The sequence below is a fragment of the Lindgomyces ingoldianus genome (assembly GCF_010093535.1).
Source record: "Lindgomyces ingoldianus strain ATCC 200398 unplaced genomic scaffold BDR25scaffold_23, whole genome shotgun sequence".
Lineage (NCBI taxonomy): Eukaryota > Fungi > Ascomycota > Dothideomycetes > Pleosporales > Lindgomycetaceae > Lindgomyces > Lindgomyces ingoldianus.
The window spans coordinates 38,693-57,140 of NW_022985184.1; the positions used below are offsets into that span (position 1 = coordinate 38,693).

Consider the following 18,448-nt stretch of genomic DNA (forward strand, 5'->3'; position numbering starts at 1 on the left):
CTCGCTACCGCTATGGAAGCAGGTGAGAAGTCATACTATCGCGACAAATATATCAGGTTAGTACTCGAGATAATTGATCATTGTTTGGTAAGGCTAAAAAAATGTCAAGGTGCTCGTTGAGTGATGATAGATGGCGAGTTGGCAGTAGTGCTTGGATGTCTGTTGGCTGCCAAACCTATTCGGAGCATTCCGCACTCGACCGCTCCGGGCAAATTCCGCTGTTGCCCGCCCGCATTCTAAATTTTTTTGGACCAACTACTGGGCCAAACCATCCGGTTTACCAGAACTAAAAATGGCTGAACAGGATGCGAAAGCGCCTCCAGCGAGCGCTTCAGACACCACATACAAGGCGCCGAAGCCACAGAAGCCCCCAAATCCAATTTGGCGGATGATGGGTATACACCCTTCCATACCTGAGTCTTGGTGGTTAACACATCTACAGGGCTCCCCAACTTCCGCCTCAGACTTCCCTCGCGGAATTGGATGATATTTCTCACAGTCACGGGTTCATGGACCGCCGCAGTCATGTACGACCGCCGGGAGAAGAAACGCATACAACGGAAGTGGACGAAAGTAGTCGAGCACATCGCGCAGGAACCACTGGATACACAACAACTGGCCCGGAAGCTCACGATATACATCTCGGCGCCACCCGCAGATGGACTATTACCGGCCCGCGATCATTTTCATGAATACGTCAAGCCGATACTAGTTGCCGCTGCCCTGGACTGGGACGCAATCGAGGGACGGAGAGAGGGCGATATTAGGGCAGGGTTGGCAGAGCGGATAAGGAGGCTACGGAAGAAAAAAGGAGAGCCCACGTCGGATCCCATAGAAGAAGATATGCAGGAGATACTGGAAGAGACGAGGAAGAGGTCTGGTGTTAAAGATTGGGAGGGAACAGCTGGCGATATTGTTATTGGGAGACATGCTTGGAAAGAATATGTCCGAGGACTGCATGAAGGCTGGCTAGGGCCATTGGATCTGCCGCAACCGGAGAAAATACCAGAAGTCCCTATAGAATCTCCTCCTATCACACAGGACGCACCAATTCCACCCGATCAGCCTTCTCCACCTGTATCTAGCGACGATGCATCCCCAGCGGCAGCGCAAGAAGGAACGGGACCGGAACCGGAACCAGAAATGCCCAAAAAGGAAGGAGAGGATAAGCCCAAAAAGAAGAAGCAACCGCCCCCCTTCAATAGCGTAGTCGACTACAACAACTCTCTCCTCTCGCGAAATTGTCCTTCAGAACTTCCACCTTCCGCTGTGATCCCCTTCCCCCATCTCCTAGGCTTCTTTAACTTCCCGATACGGATGTATCGTTTCTTAAATCGACGACAAGTGGCTGATGATATAGGTCGACAGACCGCAGCCGCTGTCCTCGCAGTATATCGACCTTACGATTCACCCGGAGAATCGCATTCTAGCATTTCTAGTACCAGAGTCGACGATGAGCACGATGCATCTGCGTGGGAACAGCTGCTGCTGCTACAGTATGAAGAAAAAGAATGGCACAAGTCTGTGCGGGAACGAAAAGATGATGACGGCAAGGAAAGAGTATGGTTGGACGAGATGGTTCTTGATCCGCGAATTGCGGAACGAATGCGGAAATTTGAACTGGATATGGACGGAGAAGAGAGGGCGGAAAGAGCGGCGGCTATGAAGGAGGACCCCTGGTGGAAGTCTCTCTGGCCTCGAAAAGAAGAAAAGAAGAACCATTGGGAAGAGTTGGACTGAGCATGGATTTGTTTCGCAGAGGTTCACAGTGAATGTAAAACTATGTGTAAAATAGGGATATCGAACATCAACGACCGAATATGTATAACATGTACTGTACCATGCTTTACAAATTTGTATTACCACAAGTTTTAGTGACTCACTTGGAAACTGACCTCAAGGACTCGGGAAGAGTTGGGGTTATCACGTGAACCCTTGGCATTACCCCTCCAATCATGACATCGAAGCTTCGAGTCTAAATTCACCCCACTCCATCTGCATCTTACGTTGTCCGGAGTCCACTGCCGGCTTTCTCCTTCAGGTTCCTATAAAAGACCTTTCATAATACCTCGAACTATCTGCCTCTTACGCACCTGACGCTCTCAACCTCATAACACCTTAATTGCCGCCATGGTACTCTTTCCTTCCTCCCTTTCTTTCCTCCCGAATTAACCACGGAACGCAGGCAAGCCTAACCTCTAAGAAGCGCCTTGCGCTTGCAATCCTCGACTTCCTCCAGACTGCCCAGGGCGATGGGTCCGTCTCCCCTGAAGACACGGAACAGCTCGAAATAGCATCCAATTGCATCTCTGAAGCCTTCAAAGTTGACCCGTCAGACAAAGCCGCCATGACTGACGCTCTCGGTGGCCAGAACCTCCTCGCAATCTACAACGTCTACGAAAAGCTGAAAGGCAAGAGCACTGCGAGTACGAAAGGCGAGAGCAAGGCCGAAGAAGCAAGGCCGGCGACGCCTGCGACAGCTTCCACAGGGAGCACCGGTGCGGACGGGAGTAAGGCGGAGGCGGAGTCACTCAAAGGGCTGGGGAATGAAGCTATGAAGAAGAAGGATTATGCGGCTGCTATCGAATTTTATACTAAGGCGCTGGATATCGTTCCGCTGAACCCTATATACCTCTCCAATCGCGCGGCTGCGTATTCAGGAATGGGCAAGCAAGAGGAAGCGCAGAGCGATGCAGAGATGGCAGTTGCTGCGGATCCGACATACAGCAAAGCATGGTCGAGACTGGGTCTGGCAAAGTATATCCTTGGTGATGCGAAGGGCGCTATGGAGGCGTACAAGGCGGGCATGGATGCCGAAGGTGGCGGAAGCGAAGTCATGCGCAAGGGGTACGAAACGGCGAAGAAAAAATACGAAGAAGAAGGCGGTGACATCGGTGCCTCGGATGCCGGCACGAGGGGAGTACCGGGTGGTGGTGCGACTGGTGCTGGTGGTATGCCGGATCTGTCCAGCCTGGCGAGCATGCTTGGAGGAGGAGGTGGTGGAGGTGGAGGCGGCATGCCGGATTTGGCGTCCCTCATGAACAACCCGATGATGCGGCAGATGGCTCAGAACCTAATGTCGAATCCGGACATGATGAGCAACATGATGAATGACCCAAGGATTGCTCAGATGGCAGAGAGGTTCAGCGGTGGGGGAGGAAGGGGAGGAGGGGCAGGAGCAGGAGGTGGCGGAGGTCCAAACCTGTCTGACTTGATGAATGACCCAAGTCTTGCTGAAATGTAGGCTTGCCTGATCTCCTTGCTCCCTTCCATGACGGATGCTAATGCTGTGTAGGGCACGGAATTTTATGGGTGGGATGGGTGGTGCTGGCCGAGGAGGCCCACCGCCACAGTAGAAGCCGCCTTCACGATTGCGCATTAGTCTGGCTGACCAATTCGGGGTGTTTGTTCATATTGATTCACGAATAGACAGCAATGATACCAGGTTCAAGGTCATAGGCGTTTGATGCTTGGATGGGCTCCAGGCCAAGGCTATGATAGCTGTCTTCTCGATTAGAGTGTGCTGCATGCTGCCCTCCACGCAGGCTTAGTCTAGTTAACTCCCATAGCTCTCCTTACCTTCTTGGGATTTTTGCTACTTTGCTACTTTCTATCCTTATCTGCCCAAATGCCTCTATACATAAGGACAGGAGCTTCCATCGTCCCGAGACCATATTCAAGCAACTCTCTCCTCCCTTCCCCCCTCAGCCCAAATTTAAACCCCAAAGTCCATCACCCAGATAATGCCCCGCCTCACATGCCTGCCCTTTCTTAACTTTCTTCATCTCCCTCGTCCCCATCTTCAACACGCCCACAAAACACGCATTCTCCTTCCCTTCGGACTCAATCACCACCACCTCCCCTGCCTCAAGCTCCTCATCGCCATAAGTCCCCTCCGTATCTTCGGGGTCATTTGGCAGCCGGCCACCCGCGGATGTGAGGCCCGGGACCATGAGCGTGGCGCCAGAGAGTACGAAGCGTATGGCCCCGCGGTCGATCCGCAGGCGGTGGAATGCGGAGGGGTATTTGTGCACGAGAGATAGGTGGGGCATGAATGCGTCGTCCATGTGTTGGAAAAAAAGGGGGGTGGATCCGAGAGTATAGAGGGAGACGCGGTCGGGTCTGAAGGCCTCCTGTTAGTCTCATATATCGTTTCGTGCCCTGTTCTTTGCGTGTCGTTCTCCACACATGGAGGGGAAAGGGTGACATACAGCTTCACGAGATCTAGCTGCTCCTTCTTCGGCATGATATCTTCGATATATGGCTCGAGCTTGGGGTATTCGTCGAGCACTTTCGAGCGGATGGCGCGCTGAGCGGAGGATTTCACTTTGGATTTTGCGCCGGGGGTTGCACTGGCAGAGTAATTAGAGAGCTATTTTTGCCGAAGGACATTTGAAGGGTCTGACTCTTTTTTGAACATTTTGGCGGTGCGAAATTAGAGTTGTAAAAAATTGGGTGCGCGTGAGGAGGGTCGTGGCGTGGAAGTGCCCCGCTATCAGGAGTTGAAGTGCGCAAGTGGAGTGAAGCGTTCCCCGCGGGATGTACGGCAGGGTATTTGTTATCGGAAGTTTGTTACTCCGGGGTGATTCTTGGCAGACCAATCGGATCTTGGAAATGGATCGCTCGTGAGGGCATCCTAACGTACATTCTCTGGTTGATCCTACACTCACATCGACTGCGACCAATATCGCTCTCCCATAACCTTTCTGATCATGTGCCTTCTCCTGCCTCCCTCTTACTTCGATTATGGATGAGATCCCAAGTTGGTTAACACCCCCCTCGCGGCGAAGTCGATTATTTCAGCATACACCCCCACCATCACTCTCCCTCAAACCAAAAACTCAATGTTTTACTTGATATTGTGAGCCGGATGGCTCCACGATGGGCTTCCCAATCAACCTTGGGCTTGGCGTCTCATCATACTATATCCATAACTTTTTTTTCATAACCCATGCCCTCTGCAAGGCTACAGATATTTTTGACATTACAAATATCCACACCATCCTGACCAGATGGCACTCCCCATTGCTTCTACCACCGCTGATGGAACTACTAGACGAGCTTCTCCTAAAGATTCTCAACTGCATTCGGGGTCTTGCATCCCTCGAAAGCCGTATCTGATTGCTATCTCAAGCGAATGCCGGCGACTATGATCGATTGCTGTCGCGTATACTGAGAGCCTTGGCTGGGGCTCGGAGCCTGGGACTGGGGGCTCAGAGCCTGGGACGCAGCTCGGGATCTGGAGATATTATGTTCCGAAGCTCGGTGTATATAAGGAGAGCCTTCAGCTCTCTTAGAGAGCAGAGTCACTTCATCCAATCTTCTAAACAGCTACTGCCAGGCTATTTTATCCTCCACAGTTATAGGCCTAGCGCTTTAAGAACCTAGGATAATTCTCCCTATATAACTATAGTACTAGCAAAAGCTGTTTAGAAGCTTTTTTCTTTATCCTTATTAATTCTTATTACCTCTAAAGCCTATGTTATAGCTAATTAAGATGCTCCTCTCCTAACAGGAGCATACTAGCTTAAGGACTACGCAAGCTGGCCTCTCTAGTTTATCTAGCTCTAGTTCTATGCTCTTAGCAAAAACCTATAGGACATGATTAATCTAGATAGACTAGACGCTCTAAATCCTATAGACAGCGCTCTAGAGATGCCTATACTTAAAGCAATTACTACTAAGAACCTACTAGAGAAGGCTAATGTACAGTACTAGACTAATATTGCTAAGTACTAAGCTTGCTTAAGTAACTAGGCTTCCTGTGCAACGCGTTTTTAGACAATCTAGAACTAGGTTAATGCAACTGTTGCACTAGAGCTCTTAGGACCTATAATAATGCAGCTTATATTAGAGAACTAATCTACTTTATAGGCACTTATATAAGCCTTAAAATAAGAGCTAGCACTAATAAACGCAAGCACAAAGAATTTTATACAAGTAAAGTACAAAGCTTACTTTACTAAGGCAAAGCATAGCACTATAACTCTAGAAGCTTAGTACTAGCAGTAGCACTTTCTATATACTAAGGTAAGGACCTATAAGATTCTTAACATAGAAGGCTAGCTTACTGCATAAGACTTCCTAGACGCCCTAGCTCTAAAGCTTGCACTAGACTAGGCGCGCTCTATGCACTAGAGGGTTATAGAGGCTAGCGCACTTAGTAAGAAACCTCTAATAATCTAGAAAATTAGCAAGATCTTCTTAATAATGCTTTAAAAGTACTCCCTACGCGTAAGCAACTAAGGCATAGGTATATTTATAACACTTAGCAGATAATTAGATAATAATTTAGCCTAATCTATTTTAGCCTAATTAGGCCACCTGTGCCTATGTAGAGCTCTAAGGCAATCCCTTTATCTATAAAAAGCAGCAGACTATAGAGACTTTATATTAGTAGTTACTAAAAAGCTAAAGAAGCTTAGTAAAACTGCACATTAAAAGATTCTTAAAAGGCTTAAGTAAGCACAGCATAAGAAAGTAAAGGCTATACTACTTAAAAAAAGCTATATAATTCTAGACATAGCCTTCTCTGCTTTAAAAGCTATTAAAGGATTAAATAAGCTAGCATTCCTAGAAAGCATTATTGCTGCACTTATAAACCTAGCGCTTTTAGTGAAACTAGAGATGCACGCAACTATAGATTTTAACGCTTACCTACTCTCTATAAGCATAATTCTAGATAATAGAAGTGCTACGCACTTAGTAAATAGTATAAAGCTACTTATACCTAAGTTATTTAAAAAAGCTTAAAGTTTATATATAGTAGAAGCTAGCACCTAGTTATTCCTAATCTAGAGAACAGAAACTAAAAAGCTTAAAGAGGTGTTAAATAAAGCATAGAGAGAGCGCATAGAAGATCTTACACTATAAGAGGTAGTTATAGTAAAAAGATTTTATGTTAATATTATCTTAAAAGCTTATTTAAAAGAAAAAGGACTATAGTATTTAAGACTTAACTATACACTGCGCATAAGCACGCTAAAAAAAAATAAAGTACTTATAACACTTTGCTAAGAACATAACCTTATGTTTGTTAAATATAAAGCTGTCTCTTTCTACCTACTAGTGCAGAGTGTGCTTCTAGATTACTAACGCTTATAGACTACATTCCTACGCTTAGACTTAGAAGAGCTCTAGCATGCGCGCGCAGGACACCTAGGCTCTAAAGCTCTGTAGGCTCTAGTTAAAAGCGCAAGGAACGTATAAATAATAGGTACAGAGCAAGTACGCTGTAAGCACTGCGCAACAACACACGCTAAGCAGGTTATATTAAGAAGACTAAAAGAGCAAGCTCCCTACCTATTTTAAAGAATTGCATAGGACATGTTTAATATGCTATTAGGGCGCAGCAGAGCTCTATAGATAATAATTGTTAAGGATAAATATAGCAGTAAAATCTTTTTATACTTTCTTTAGGCAAAAACGCTCTTAGAAATCTAGAGAGTAATAGAGAACTTTAAAAGCATAGTGTCTAATTAATATAAGCTTTAAATTAGTAAAATACAGCAAAATAACAACACTGCTACACTTCCTTAGCATAAAAAGTTAAGGTATAAGCTTTAAGTAAAGAAATTTAGCATTAATATTAAAAGCTCTTTACTATACACTTATAAGCTAAATAAAGCTGCAGAAAGAGCTAGATAAGAGATAATTATAAAGTTTATTAAGATAAGAAGCAGCGCAGGACTCCCTAAGAAGCTCTAGCTAGAAGTAGTAGACGCAGCAACATAGCTGTACAATATAAGTGTCACGGTATCCTCCCTGGATCCCAGACATAACTGTATTAGACGCGTACTAGAGTATTATTAGTGCACGTCTAACACAAACACAACACAACACAGACATAAACTTAAGCATAAACTGCCTTAACACTAACTAAACCTAGAACAGGCTTAATTTATACCTAAAGCGCTTAGACTTCTAAGCTAAGTATTTAATTACTAATTTTCTCCTAAACTTTCCTGTTTCTTACACAACGTCTTGTACCTACTATAATACCTTACATAGTAATTAAACTAGACCTCTACAAAGCTCTATAACCTTACTTGTGCATAATTATAACATTATATTATATTAAAACTCTAGCTAAGAATAGCCTTTAAATCTAATCTAATAAGCTTAGTACTTGCATAACTCTAAGCTATTAAAGTAAGCTAAAAAGCTTTTTAAAAAGCGCTTACTCTATAAAAAAGCTACTATGTTGTAAGCTTTAAAGCTTTTTAAAAGAACTTTAAAAAATAGCTTTACGCTATTAAGTAGTCTGTTTCTGCCTTAACTTCTATTATAGTAGTAGGAACTAAGAACTTACTAGCCTTAAAGCTTACCTAAAAGTTTAGAGATAGCTTAACTTCTTTCTACTTAACACTACCTACAACCTGTAACCTTTCTAACTTAGTAATAAAATCTAACTAACTCTCTAATCCTCTACTGTTTAATAGAAAATAGAAAGACTTACTTTCCTTTCTACGCAAGCTCTAATACAAACTTAAAGGAAACATAGACTAATTCCCCTTTAAACACTTCTAGTTATTATATGCTTACTTTTAACTTAACTACAACATAACAGCTTTAATTAACTTACTAATAAATAAAAATATTATTAACCTAGACTAATTTATAGTGTTCTTGTAAGCAACTTATAAAGACCTAAACAAAAAGTTAACAGCTTTAAGTTGCCTAAACACTTTATAATAAAAAAAAAAAAGCTTTACTTTACACTTTACTAAGTTCTACTAACTTGCATCTAATACAGGCCTAAATAAGATAGGTCTAATTATAGCTTTATATAACTCCCTCTTAACTAAACTGTAACGCGCTATAGTAGAAGAACCCCTCTTAAACAACCTTAACGCGTATGTAAACCTAATTGCTACCTACAATAATAACATAAGGTTCCTCCCTGTACAAGCCCTAATACGCCCCTAAACTAGCGTAGTTGTAAATAAGGACCTTAACATAATAAAAATTAATTTAAATTATGCTCTAGTTAGTTCTAAAAAGCGTAAAAATTATAAAAAAAAAGGTTAATGTTTTAAGTGCAGTAAGCATAGTTATATCTTTTAAAACTGCTCTATTCCCCTTCTTTAAGTCTGCGCAAGTAGTGCTGCTAGTACTTATTAAAAATTCTTACTATTTTAATCTTATTTCTGTAAAGGCTTTAACTTGTATTTAAGCTTTAATCTCTCTTGCCACTTTTAACATAGCTGCAGCTATAGCAGTAGAAGCCTGCAAAAAGGCTTGTTCTAGGGCTAAGTTGCCCCCTAGGACTAATTTAACACTAGATCTCTACTAACCTATAAGCTAAGTCCTCTACTAACAACTAGAAGTACTAAGTTAATATTTCTATATATTTATAATAAAAAACTATATTAGCTTTAATATAAGCTTTTATTAACTTAGAAGCAAACAGCATAGGTTATATTAATAAAGAACTAGCGCATAAACTAAATCTTTAATTAACACTGCTTACCTAAATAATTTACCTAACTAGATTTAATAAAAAACAACTTAAAAAAGGTTCTATCTCTTATACTATAACTGTTATAATTACCTACTAACACTATAAGAAGTAGATTAAACTCTATGTAATAAACATAGGATGTTATAACCTAATTCTAGAACAACTATAGCTATATTAGCATAAAGTTGCCTTTAATTACTAAGAGTAAGTTCTAAACTTTAACTCTTTCTAATGCTAAGATATATGCTTACGCTTACATCTAAACAACACTTAAATAGCACTTAATACAGAAGGTTTTTAGACCTACTTTTTAATAACCTAAAGAAGAACTACTTAAGTAAGGCTAATAAGCTAGGCCTCTTACTAAAATAAGCTACATAAAATAATTTAATAACTGCTTAAACTTAAAGAAAAAGAAGCTTTTAAAAAACCTTTACTTACCTAATTTAGACACAAACTAGGACTTAAACAGTAGATAGACATCTGCTACATAGGACCTGCCCTGTTTATAACCCTAGCTTAATAACTAAATTATAAAATCTACGCAGTTATAATTTCTAATATAGACTAAGCTTTAGCTTCTTAAAAATACACTAACTTAAAGATAATAGTCTTTTAAGACTACTACAACTTATTACATGTCTTTTTCTAAGACAAGTCTAATAAGCTTTTAATATAACATCTATATAATTACTAAATAACCTTTAAGCCTAGCAAATAACCTAGTTATAGGCTACTGTATAAGATGTTACTAAACAAATTAAAAGTGCTTTAAAAATACCTTAATAAGAACCTAAAAAAAAAGTTTATTTAAGCTAGCTTCTTACTAGTAGTGTTACCTATACTATTTATAAAAAAACTTAAGGGTAGGCTTTAATTCTATGTTAACTACTAAGGACTAAACACTATTACTATTAAAAACTAATACTTAATTTCTTTTTTATAGAAAACCTTAAGCTAACTAAGTAAAGCAAAGTATTTTACAAAGTTAGATATTATTACTGCCTTTAATAAGCTAAAGATAGCAAAGAGTAATAAGTAGCTAACAGCGTTTTAGACCTAATACAGACTATTTAAGTACCTAGTAATGCCCTTTAGCTTAGCTAACACGCCTAGTACTTTTTAACATTTTGTAAACAACTTACTCTAACCCTACCTAAACATGTTCTGCACTACATATATTAACAATATTCTAATCTATAGTAATAGCCTTTTAGAGCACAAACAGCATGTACGCCTAGTGCTAAAGGCTATAGAAGAAGTAGGTCTATAACTTAACATAGACAAATGCAAGTTCTACTAATTAAAGGTTATGTATTTAGAATATGTAATCTTTATAGATAGCATCTAAATAGACCTTATTAAGGTTTAGACTGTGCTAGATTAGCAATACCTAAAGAATGTAAAGAATGTTTAAGCTTTTATAGAATTTACTAACTTTTACTAATAATTTATTAACAACTTTTTGTAGCTAGTAAGCCCTATAATTACACTTACTAAAAAAGGGGTTTAATTTAACTTTAACTTAAATTACTAATAGTTTTTTAACTAGCTAAAAAAAGCCTTTACTAAAGCTTTAATACTCTGCTACTTTAACTCTAAACTACTAATACTTGTAGAAGCTAATGCTTTAGACTACATAGTAGCAGAAGTTCTTTTCTAGACTAAGCTAGATAGGACTATTAGGCCTATTATATACTTCTTAAAAAGAATAAGTTCTGCAGAAGGTAATTATAAGATCTATAACAAGAAATTACTTGCTATAGTACACTGCTTTAAACAATAGCAACCTAAACTAGAAAGTGCAGCGCATCTAATATAGGTTCTATCTAACTATAAGAACTTGCAGTACTTTGTAACTACAAAACAACTTAGCTACTAATAAGCCTATTAGTCTAAATACTTATTCTATTTTAATTTTAAAATTACTTATTATTCTAGTTAAGACAGAGAGAAACTAAATGCTTTTATAAGGCAATCTTAAAACATCTCTACTTAAAAAAAAGTGTAAAAGGCTTAACACTAAACTTTACTTTAACTTAAGCTATTTTTAGACCTTAACCTAAACAAAACAAATTAGATAATTAATTAAATTATTACTAATAAGTATCTAAATAATAAATTTATTTAAGAAACTTTAGACCTGCTCTAAAACAGCGCTAGTTAGTTAAAGAAAGTAACACTAGCTAACTATAAAAACTAAAATAGTAAGCTATATTACTATAACTAACTTATAATCTCTAATTCTAATAAACTAAGAATTAAACTACTCTAAATTATACACAACTTACCTGTTAAAAAACACCTAGGCAGAGAAAAGACTCTTAACCTACTATAGAGAGAGTACTACTAGCCCTGCATGTTCTATACTGTACGCTAATACATATTATGTTGCTATACTTGCTGTAAAGTAAAGGCCTCTTAAGAAAAGTATAATAGCCTGCTTAAACTGCTCCTAATCTTTAAATAAGCTTAAAAAGACATATTAATTAATTTTATTATAAACCTACTCTTATTTAAAAGGTACATAAATATTATAGTAGTTGTTAATTACTTAACTAAGTATTAACACTTAATAATATGTTCCTCTATAACTGCCTCTAATATAGCCTAGTTATTCTACTAATACGTATAAGTTTACTATAGCCTGCCTAACATAATTATATTAGACAGAGGTACACAGTTTGTCTTAGCCTTTTAGGACAAACTCTGTAAATAGCTCTAAATTATCCTTTATCTATTTACAGCTTTTTACCTAGAGACTAACAGCTAGACTAAGAACGCAAACACTATAATAAAATAAGTCCTATAAGTGTACACAAACTACTAGTAGAATAACTAGGTAAAATAGTTAGCTATAGCATAGTTTAAAGCTAATAACATAATATCTAAATTAACATAAGTATCTTTGTTCTTAGTAAACTATAGATACTACCCCTAAATAAGATTTAAACTACTTATAAATACCCCCTAACTAACTTATTAATCTGTATAAGTAATAGATGTAAATAGACTTATTAACAAAATCTAAAACATATCTAAATACATTTATAAAAAGCTTACATAGGCTTAAGCTTTTTAATAAGAGTACGTAAACTAATTTTAAACCTCTGCCCCTGCGTATGCAGCTAGCAAGAAGGTCTAGCTAGACGCTAGAAATATCTAAATAAACTAATAATTAAAGAAACTTAATTAGAAGAACCTTAGCCTCTTTATAGTAGCCTATATAGTCTTATTGCACACTTACTAATTAATCCTACCTAACAGCATAAAGATACACCCTGTGTTCCACATATTATTGCTGCGCTAAGCAGCCCCTAAATTTAACTATCTACCTAGACAGCTAAACCTACTACTTAAACTTGTTATTATAAATAATAAACTAGAATATGTTGTAAAAGACGTTAAATAGATCTAGTTTAATAAAAAAAAACATACCTATAAATACCTTATAAAATAGACTAGATATAATAAACTGTTGTAGGAACCTATAGAAGCCTTGTAAGAGAACTCTGCAGTAACCTAATTCTACGCCTAATACCTATCTAAACTAAACCTGTACCTTAACAAAAACAACTTAATGCTAGAACTACTAATGTAAAGGATTCCTTTTCTAATAAGAGGGGGGGTACTGTTATAGTATCCTCCCTAGATCCTAGACATAACTGTATTAGACGTGTACTAGAGTATTATTAGTGCACATCTAACATAAACATAACACAACATAGACATAAACTTAAGCATAAACTACTTTAACACTAACTAAACTTAGAACAGGCTTAATTTATACTTAAAGCACTTAGACTTTTAAGCTAAGTATTTAATTACTAATTTTTTTTAAACTTTCTTGTTCCTCACATAACGTCTTGTACCTACTATGATACCTCACGTAGTAATTGAACTAGACCTCCGCAAAGCTCTATAACCTTACTCGTGCATAATCGTGACAATAAGCCTGTCGCACATATATAACCTACGCTTACTAAATAAAGTCTTAGACGCGTAGTTTACTAACTACTTTAAATACTATAAGCTAGAGTAAGTAAGAAGTGCTACAGCTAATCTAAGGCCTAATTAGAGTAGGACCTACGCATATAGCTATTGCGCCTACCTACTTAATAGAGAACAAGCAGCTAGGCGTTAGAAGTAAAGCTTTAAAGTAACTCTATAGAGCTACATAGAATATCTTATAAGCTATAGAGCCTTAAATATCTACAAAATATAAGTTCTGTTGCTTAACTAGGTAATTACTATAAGAAACATAGCTTTTAATAAGACACACTTTTATAAAAATAAAGGTAATAAACTAATTCTCTAAGAAAAAGCCTTTAAAATTATTAAAATTCTTAATAAGTAAAGTAAGATTTATAATATAAAAAAAGCCTTTAAGCTTCTACCTTAAAGGTTAGATAAGTAGTAAAGTAATATACTAAATTAGAGGCCCTAAGAGCATAAGCTTAGAAGTGTAGAAACTAAAAAGCTTATTAGAACTTAGGTTAGCTAGCTAGAGAATTAGCACTTAGAGGTAAAAGTAACTACGTAGGTAATAAGTATAATAAGTAAGTTGCTAAGGATTTACACAGTTCCTAATAAATGTATAGCACTTATTACCCTAGAGCTAACTCCTAAGCTAGAGCTTGCAGATAGCTCTACAACACGCCCTATACAGGGTAGGCACAAGCATACTAGTAATCCCTAGTAAGTGCACTTAACTAGAGAAGCAGATCTACTAGGCTTATTAAGTTAAATAGCTAACTTACTAGTTAAAAAATTAACTCTTACCTTTTACACTAAAACATTGTCTTCTATAGCTCTAGTTAAAGCAGGTAAGGCACCTTCTAAATATGTGTATAATAAAAAGAGCTAGGGACTAGCCACACACATAAGCTAAAGAATATAGAGGCAAGATCCTAATAACTTAGGTAAGCCTAGGGGTGCAGGAAGCAGAGGTATATATACAACGCTCTTAGAAAGAAGCAGTATACGCCTAGCTCTAGTTAATCTAGAGCACTTTTAAATAAACTTCCTTAAAGCATTTATTACTTATAATAATAAAGCGCTTAAAACACTCTACATAGTGTTTTTTATAGCTGCCTTTTTTAGGCAGCCTTAACTAAGAGCTTATAAGCTTTTAAAAAAACCCTTAAAATAAAAAGATCTATATAAACACTTATATAAAGATCTTTTTAAGATTGCAGCATAAAAAAAGATAGCTACCCTGCTTAAAAAAGGCACTTAAAAAGAGATTATATAATTTAAAGCAATGTCTAAGCTGCTTCTACTAAAGTAGGTATTTACATACAAATTTAACTAGAATAAGTATTTTGCTAAATGCAAAGCTTACATATGCGTACATAGTAATCTCTAGAGCAAGGACTTGCTCTAGTTAACTTATGCTGCTACTCTTACAGCTAGATCCTTTTAAACAGTAATAGTAATAGCAGCTTAATTTAACCTAAAGATTAAGTAATATAATGTTATAAGCACATTTTTAAACGCGCACTGTAAAGGTAAGCTAAAAGTAACATGCAAGCTCCTAAAAGGCTTTATAAAGCCTAGCATGTGTGTTAAGCTTCTCTAAGCCCTATATAAACTGCGTAACTTACTAATCTTGTAGTACTAGGAGCTCTTATAGGCTTTTTAAAAGCTTAAGCTTAGCTTATCTAAAGAAAAGCTGTGCCTATTTTTTAACTATAATTACTAAATCTTACTTCTTTTTTATGTAGACAATATACTTTATATTTATTACTATAATAATAAGTTAGAAGCTTACTAATTAATTAGTGTAATTAAAAAAATGTATAAGCTAGAAAATTAAAGGCTGTGTAAATAGTTTCTAAAGATTAAAATAATTAAAAATAGAAAGGCTAGAATAATCTAGCTAGTACACAATATGTATATTAAAAAAGTAGTAAAGAAGTTTAACTTTATAAAAAGCGCGCTCTTCCTAGAGACTCCTCTACTATTAGAAGAGCTTACAAGCAACTAGGGATTAGCAATAAAGTAGGAAATTAAGGAATACTAAAAGCGCGTAGGATTAACACTATATACCACAATTATAGTGCGCCTAGATGTAGCGTTTGCGGCATCCTAGCTCTTCTACTACCTAATAAACCTAGGAAAGCAGCACTTCTAGGCAGTAAACTAGACAATTATGTACCTGTACTGCACAAGGCATACAGGCATATAGTATAGAGCACTAAAAGGCGCGTAACTTATTATGTGTAGAGACGTGTCTTTTGCTAATTACATAAAGACTAGATAATTATTTTATAGATATATTATCTTACTTTTTAGAAAACTAATTCTATAAAAAGCAGCTCTCTAGCTAACAGTAACTATGTTTATAATAGAGGCTAAGCTGCTTACTTTAGCACACATTATAAAGGAATTGCTAGCTTTAAAACGCTTTTTTAAAGAGCTTACCCTAGAGCTAGGCACACTATAGCAGATCTACTGTAATAACTAGCAGACAATTAGGTTAGTAGTAGAGAAGAACACCTAGATAACTACCTGCCTGCGCCACATTAATATTTAGAACATGTGGCTGCGCTAGGAGCACGCAAAGAGATCTTTTAAAGTGCGCTATATTAAAACAAGCAACATGCTAGTAGATAGGCTTATAAAGCACCTGCTAAGGCAGTAATTTAAGCACTTTAAGCAGCTTTTTAACTTTAAAGACACGTAAATAAGCTTCTAAGAGAAAAAAGTGTTAATTATTAATAGTAGGGACATCTTTATACTGCCTAGGAACAAGAGTTCTATCTACTAGCAAGGACACTCCCCTATGCTATAGAGTTTAAGCAGGGATTTAATACATAAGATGCGCGAAAACACAGAAAACACAGAACGCCTAAACTATAAGGAGATTAACAAGCTCACCTAAGAGCTCCTTAGCGCGCTGGCGACGCGCCAGGAGCCCAGGGGAGACAACACCCTGCTCCTCCTCCTCCACCTCCTCCACCTCCTCTTCCACCTCCTCCTCCTCCTCCTCCTCCTCTTCCTCCGCCTCTCCCTCCTCCTCCTCCACCACATCTTCCTCAAGCAGAGCTCGAAGAACCAGCTGAAGCTAGGACGCAGCCTATAGCCTGTTAGTCTAATCTAAGGTATGACGCACAATCTCTGCAGAGAAGCTTACCCGCTCGTCCTCCGCAACAAGCGCTGCAACAAAGCGCCGCGCATAGACAACAGCAACAGGGGGACTGCAAATAAGTTAAAAGCTAGATTACCCTACACACTGCTACAAGGCTTATAGGGGCAGGCAGCTGTGCCTAGAGGAACAGCGCCAGCAGCGCGAACCGCTAGTGGCGGAATCATGGCACTCCCCACTGGAGCGCCCCGCGAGCGCACTCTTTATGCAGCCCAGACAGGACTGCGCGCGGAGCGCACCAGGGGGAGGCCGGCGGGGGGTGGTGGGCGCAGGGCGACGGGAGGTGGTGGGCGCGGGCTTGCGGATACGCGCAGGCCGGCGGGGGGGGGTGGGCGCAGCGCGGCGGGGGGTACTGGGCGCGGGCTTGCGGGCAGCGCGGCCCCGCAGAGCGGCGGCACGCGAGCGGGCGGCTCTTTTAGCTTTGTTAAGCTACAGATGCACGTTAGCAGAGATCGCAGACAGGTTTAAAGTTTAGTCTTAGAGCTCTTAAAAGGATTAACTTACACGTGGCATGTTAGTTAGACTTACAGAAGAGAAGCTTAAGAAGTAGGAGAATTTATTTACCTCTGTTGCGGCGATCACAGCACGCACGTGACCTGCGCTGCCTAGGGAAACAAGCATCGCGCTGCCTGGGGCAACAAGCACAAACACAGGGTAAACGCACAACGCTGCTCCAACAAGCCAAGTTGACGCTCAACGCAGGTGAGCTGCTGCGCAGCTCACCTGGGGGGTGTGTCGCGTATACTGAGAGCCTTGGCTGGGGCTCGGAGCCTGGGACTGGGGGCTCAGAGCCTGGGACGCAGCTCGGGATCTGGAGATATTATGTTCCGAAGCTCGGTGTATATAAGGAGAGCCTTCGGCTCTCTTAGAGAGCAGAGTCACTTCATCCGATCTTCTGAACAGCTACTGCCAGGCTATTTTATCCTCCACAATTGCCATAGAGCTTCTCCTTTTACAGCCTATCGTTAATCTGCTCCGGTGTCTATAATCCACTATGAAACATCTGTTACGCCTCAAGCCGTGAATTATTCAGTTGTAACTGAAATCTCCAAATATGTCAAATGGGAGTTGGACATGAGCGCATCTGTGGTTGTCCTAGGTTTGAGCACCGCACCGTCACCCGGCACAGCTTGACAAGATGCGAGTACCGCCGAGCGAAAGATTTATTACGGTGCTTCACAGAAATTGAGTTGAAGAGGGTGGAAGGTGATCTAGTGGATAAACACAATATGTGTAACGCTAAACAGATTTATAATTCAGAATGAAGCGGCAAAGGGTTAGCCTAATGGCTGGTGCGTCTCCACGAAATGAAGGGGCATTAATCCTCAGAGGAGAAGTCCACTGAGTCCGAATGGACGAAAGGGGTTGAAGACGCTCAAATGCTAGGAGGCATCGGGAGGAGTTAGCAAGTGCTTAAGAGGTTGTTGAGGTCAGGTGGGGCGGGAATACCCCCAGACGATTATCGTGATATATGGGACTGGTGTGGTTTATTACTTGGAAGCGTGTGCGACCTTGGGTGGGTAATCGAAAAGATCAACCACATGGTAGCTGATCCCCTAATTTTACAGGAGCAGACGAGGCTTGGAAACGGGAACCCCTTCACATCCTGCTCAGAATACTGTGGCCAAGTGTCTTTCTTAAATTCTCCTATCGGCATGTGACCATTCGGAGGACCGAAGCCTCTGCGTATATACAAGATTAACTCCAGAAATTGTTCCCTTTACATGGCTCTTCGACATTTGTTTCGCGCTAACCTTTTGTAGCAGATCTATACATTTTTGTGATCTCCTCAAAGCGGCTAGCACAATGAACCCAGAGCATTGTAACCCTTGGAC

The 18,448-nt window shown here is 39.5% G+C and overlaps 3 protein-coding genes across 3 annotated transcripts; 2 read left to right on the forward strand and 1 right to left on the reverse strand.

Annotated features, from left to right (window-relative positions):
- Window positions 1-281: 281 nt before the first annotated feature.
- BDR25DRAFT_264474 (uncharacterized protein) lies at window positions 282-1,851 on the forward strand. Its single transcript, XM_033686871.1, has 2 exons — window positions 282-395; window positions 443-1,851. Exons 1-2 carry the CDS (start codon window positions 293-295, stop codon window positions 1,738-1,740), a joined length of 1,401 nt encoding a protein of 466 aa, XP_033545503.1. The 5' UTR covers window positions 282-292; the 3' UTR covers window positions 1,741-1,851.
- Window positions 1,852-3,465: 1,614 nt separating this feature from the next.
- BDR25DRAFT_264481 (uncharacterized protein) lies at window positions 3,466-4,508 on the reverse strand. The gene is made up of 3 exons (XM_033686872.1): window positions 4,407-4,508; window positions 4,212-4,352; window positions 3,466-4,122 (listed from the first exon to the last, which is right to left on the reverse strand). Exons 1-3 carry the CDS (start codon window positions 4,418-4,420, stop codon window positions 3,705-3,707), a joined length of 573 nt encoding a protein of 190 aa, XP_033545504.1. The 5' UTR covers window positions 4,421-4,508; the 3' UTR covers window positions 3,466-3,704.
- Window positions 4,509-16,502: 11,994 nt separating this feature from the next.
- Window positions 16,503-17,114, forward strand: BDR25DRAFT_52057 (uncharacterized protein). The gene is made up of 3 exons (XM_033698696.1): window positions 16,503-16,569; window positions 16,725-16,886; window positions 16,952-17,114. Exons 2-3 carry the CDS (start codon window positions 16,819-16,821, stop codon window positions 17,079-17,081), a joined length of 198 nt encoding a protein of 65 aa, XP_033545505.1. The 5' UTR covers window positions 16,503-16,569; window positions 16,725-16,818; the 3' UTR covers window positions 17,082-17,114.
- The last annotated feature ends 1,334 nt before the right edge of the window (window positions 17,115-18,448 follow it).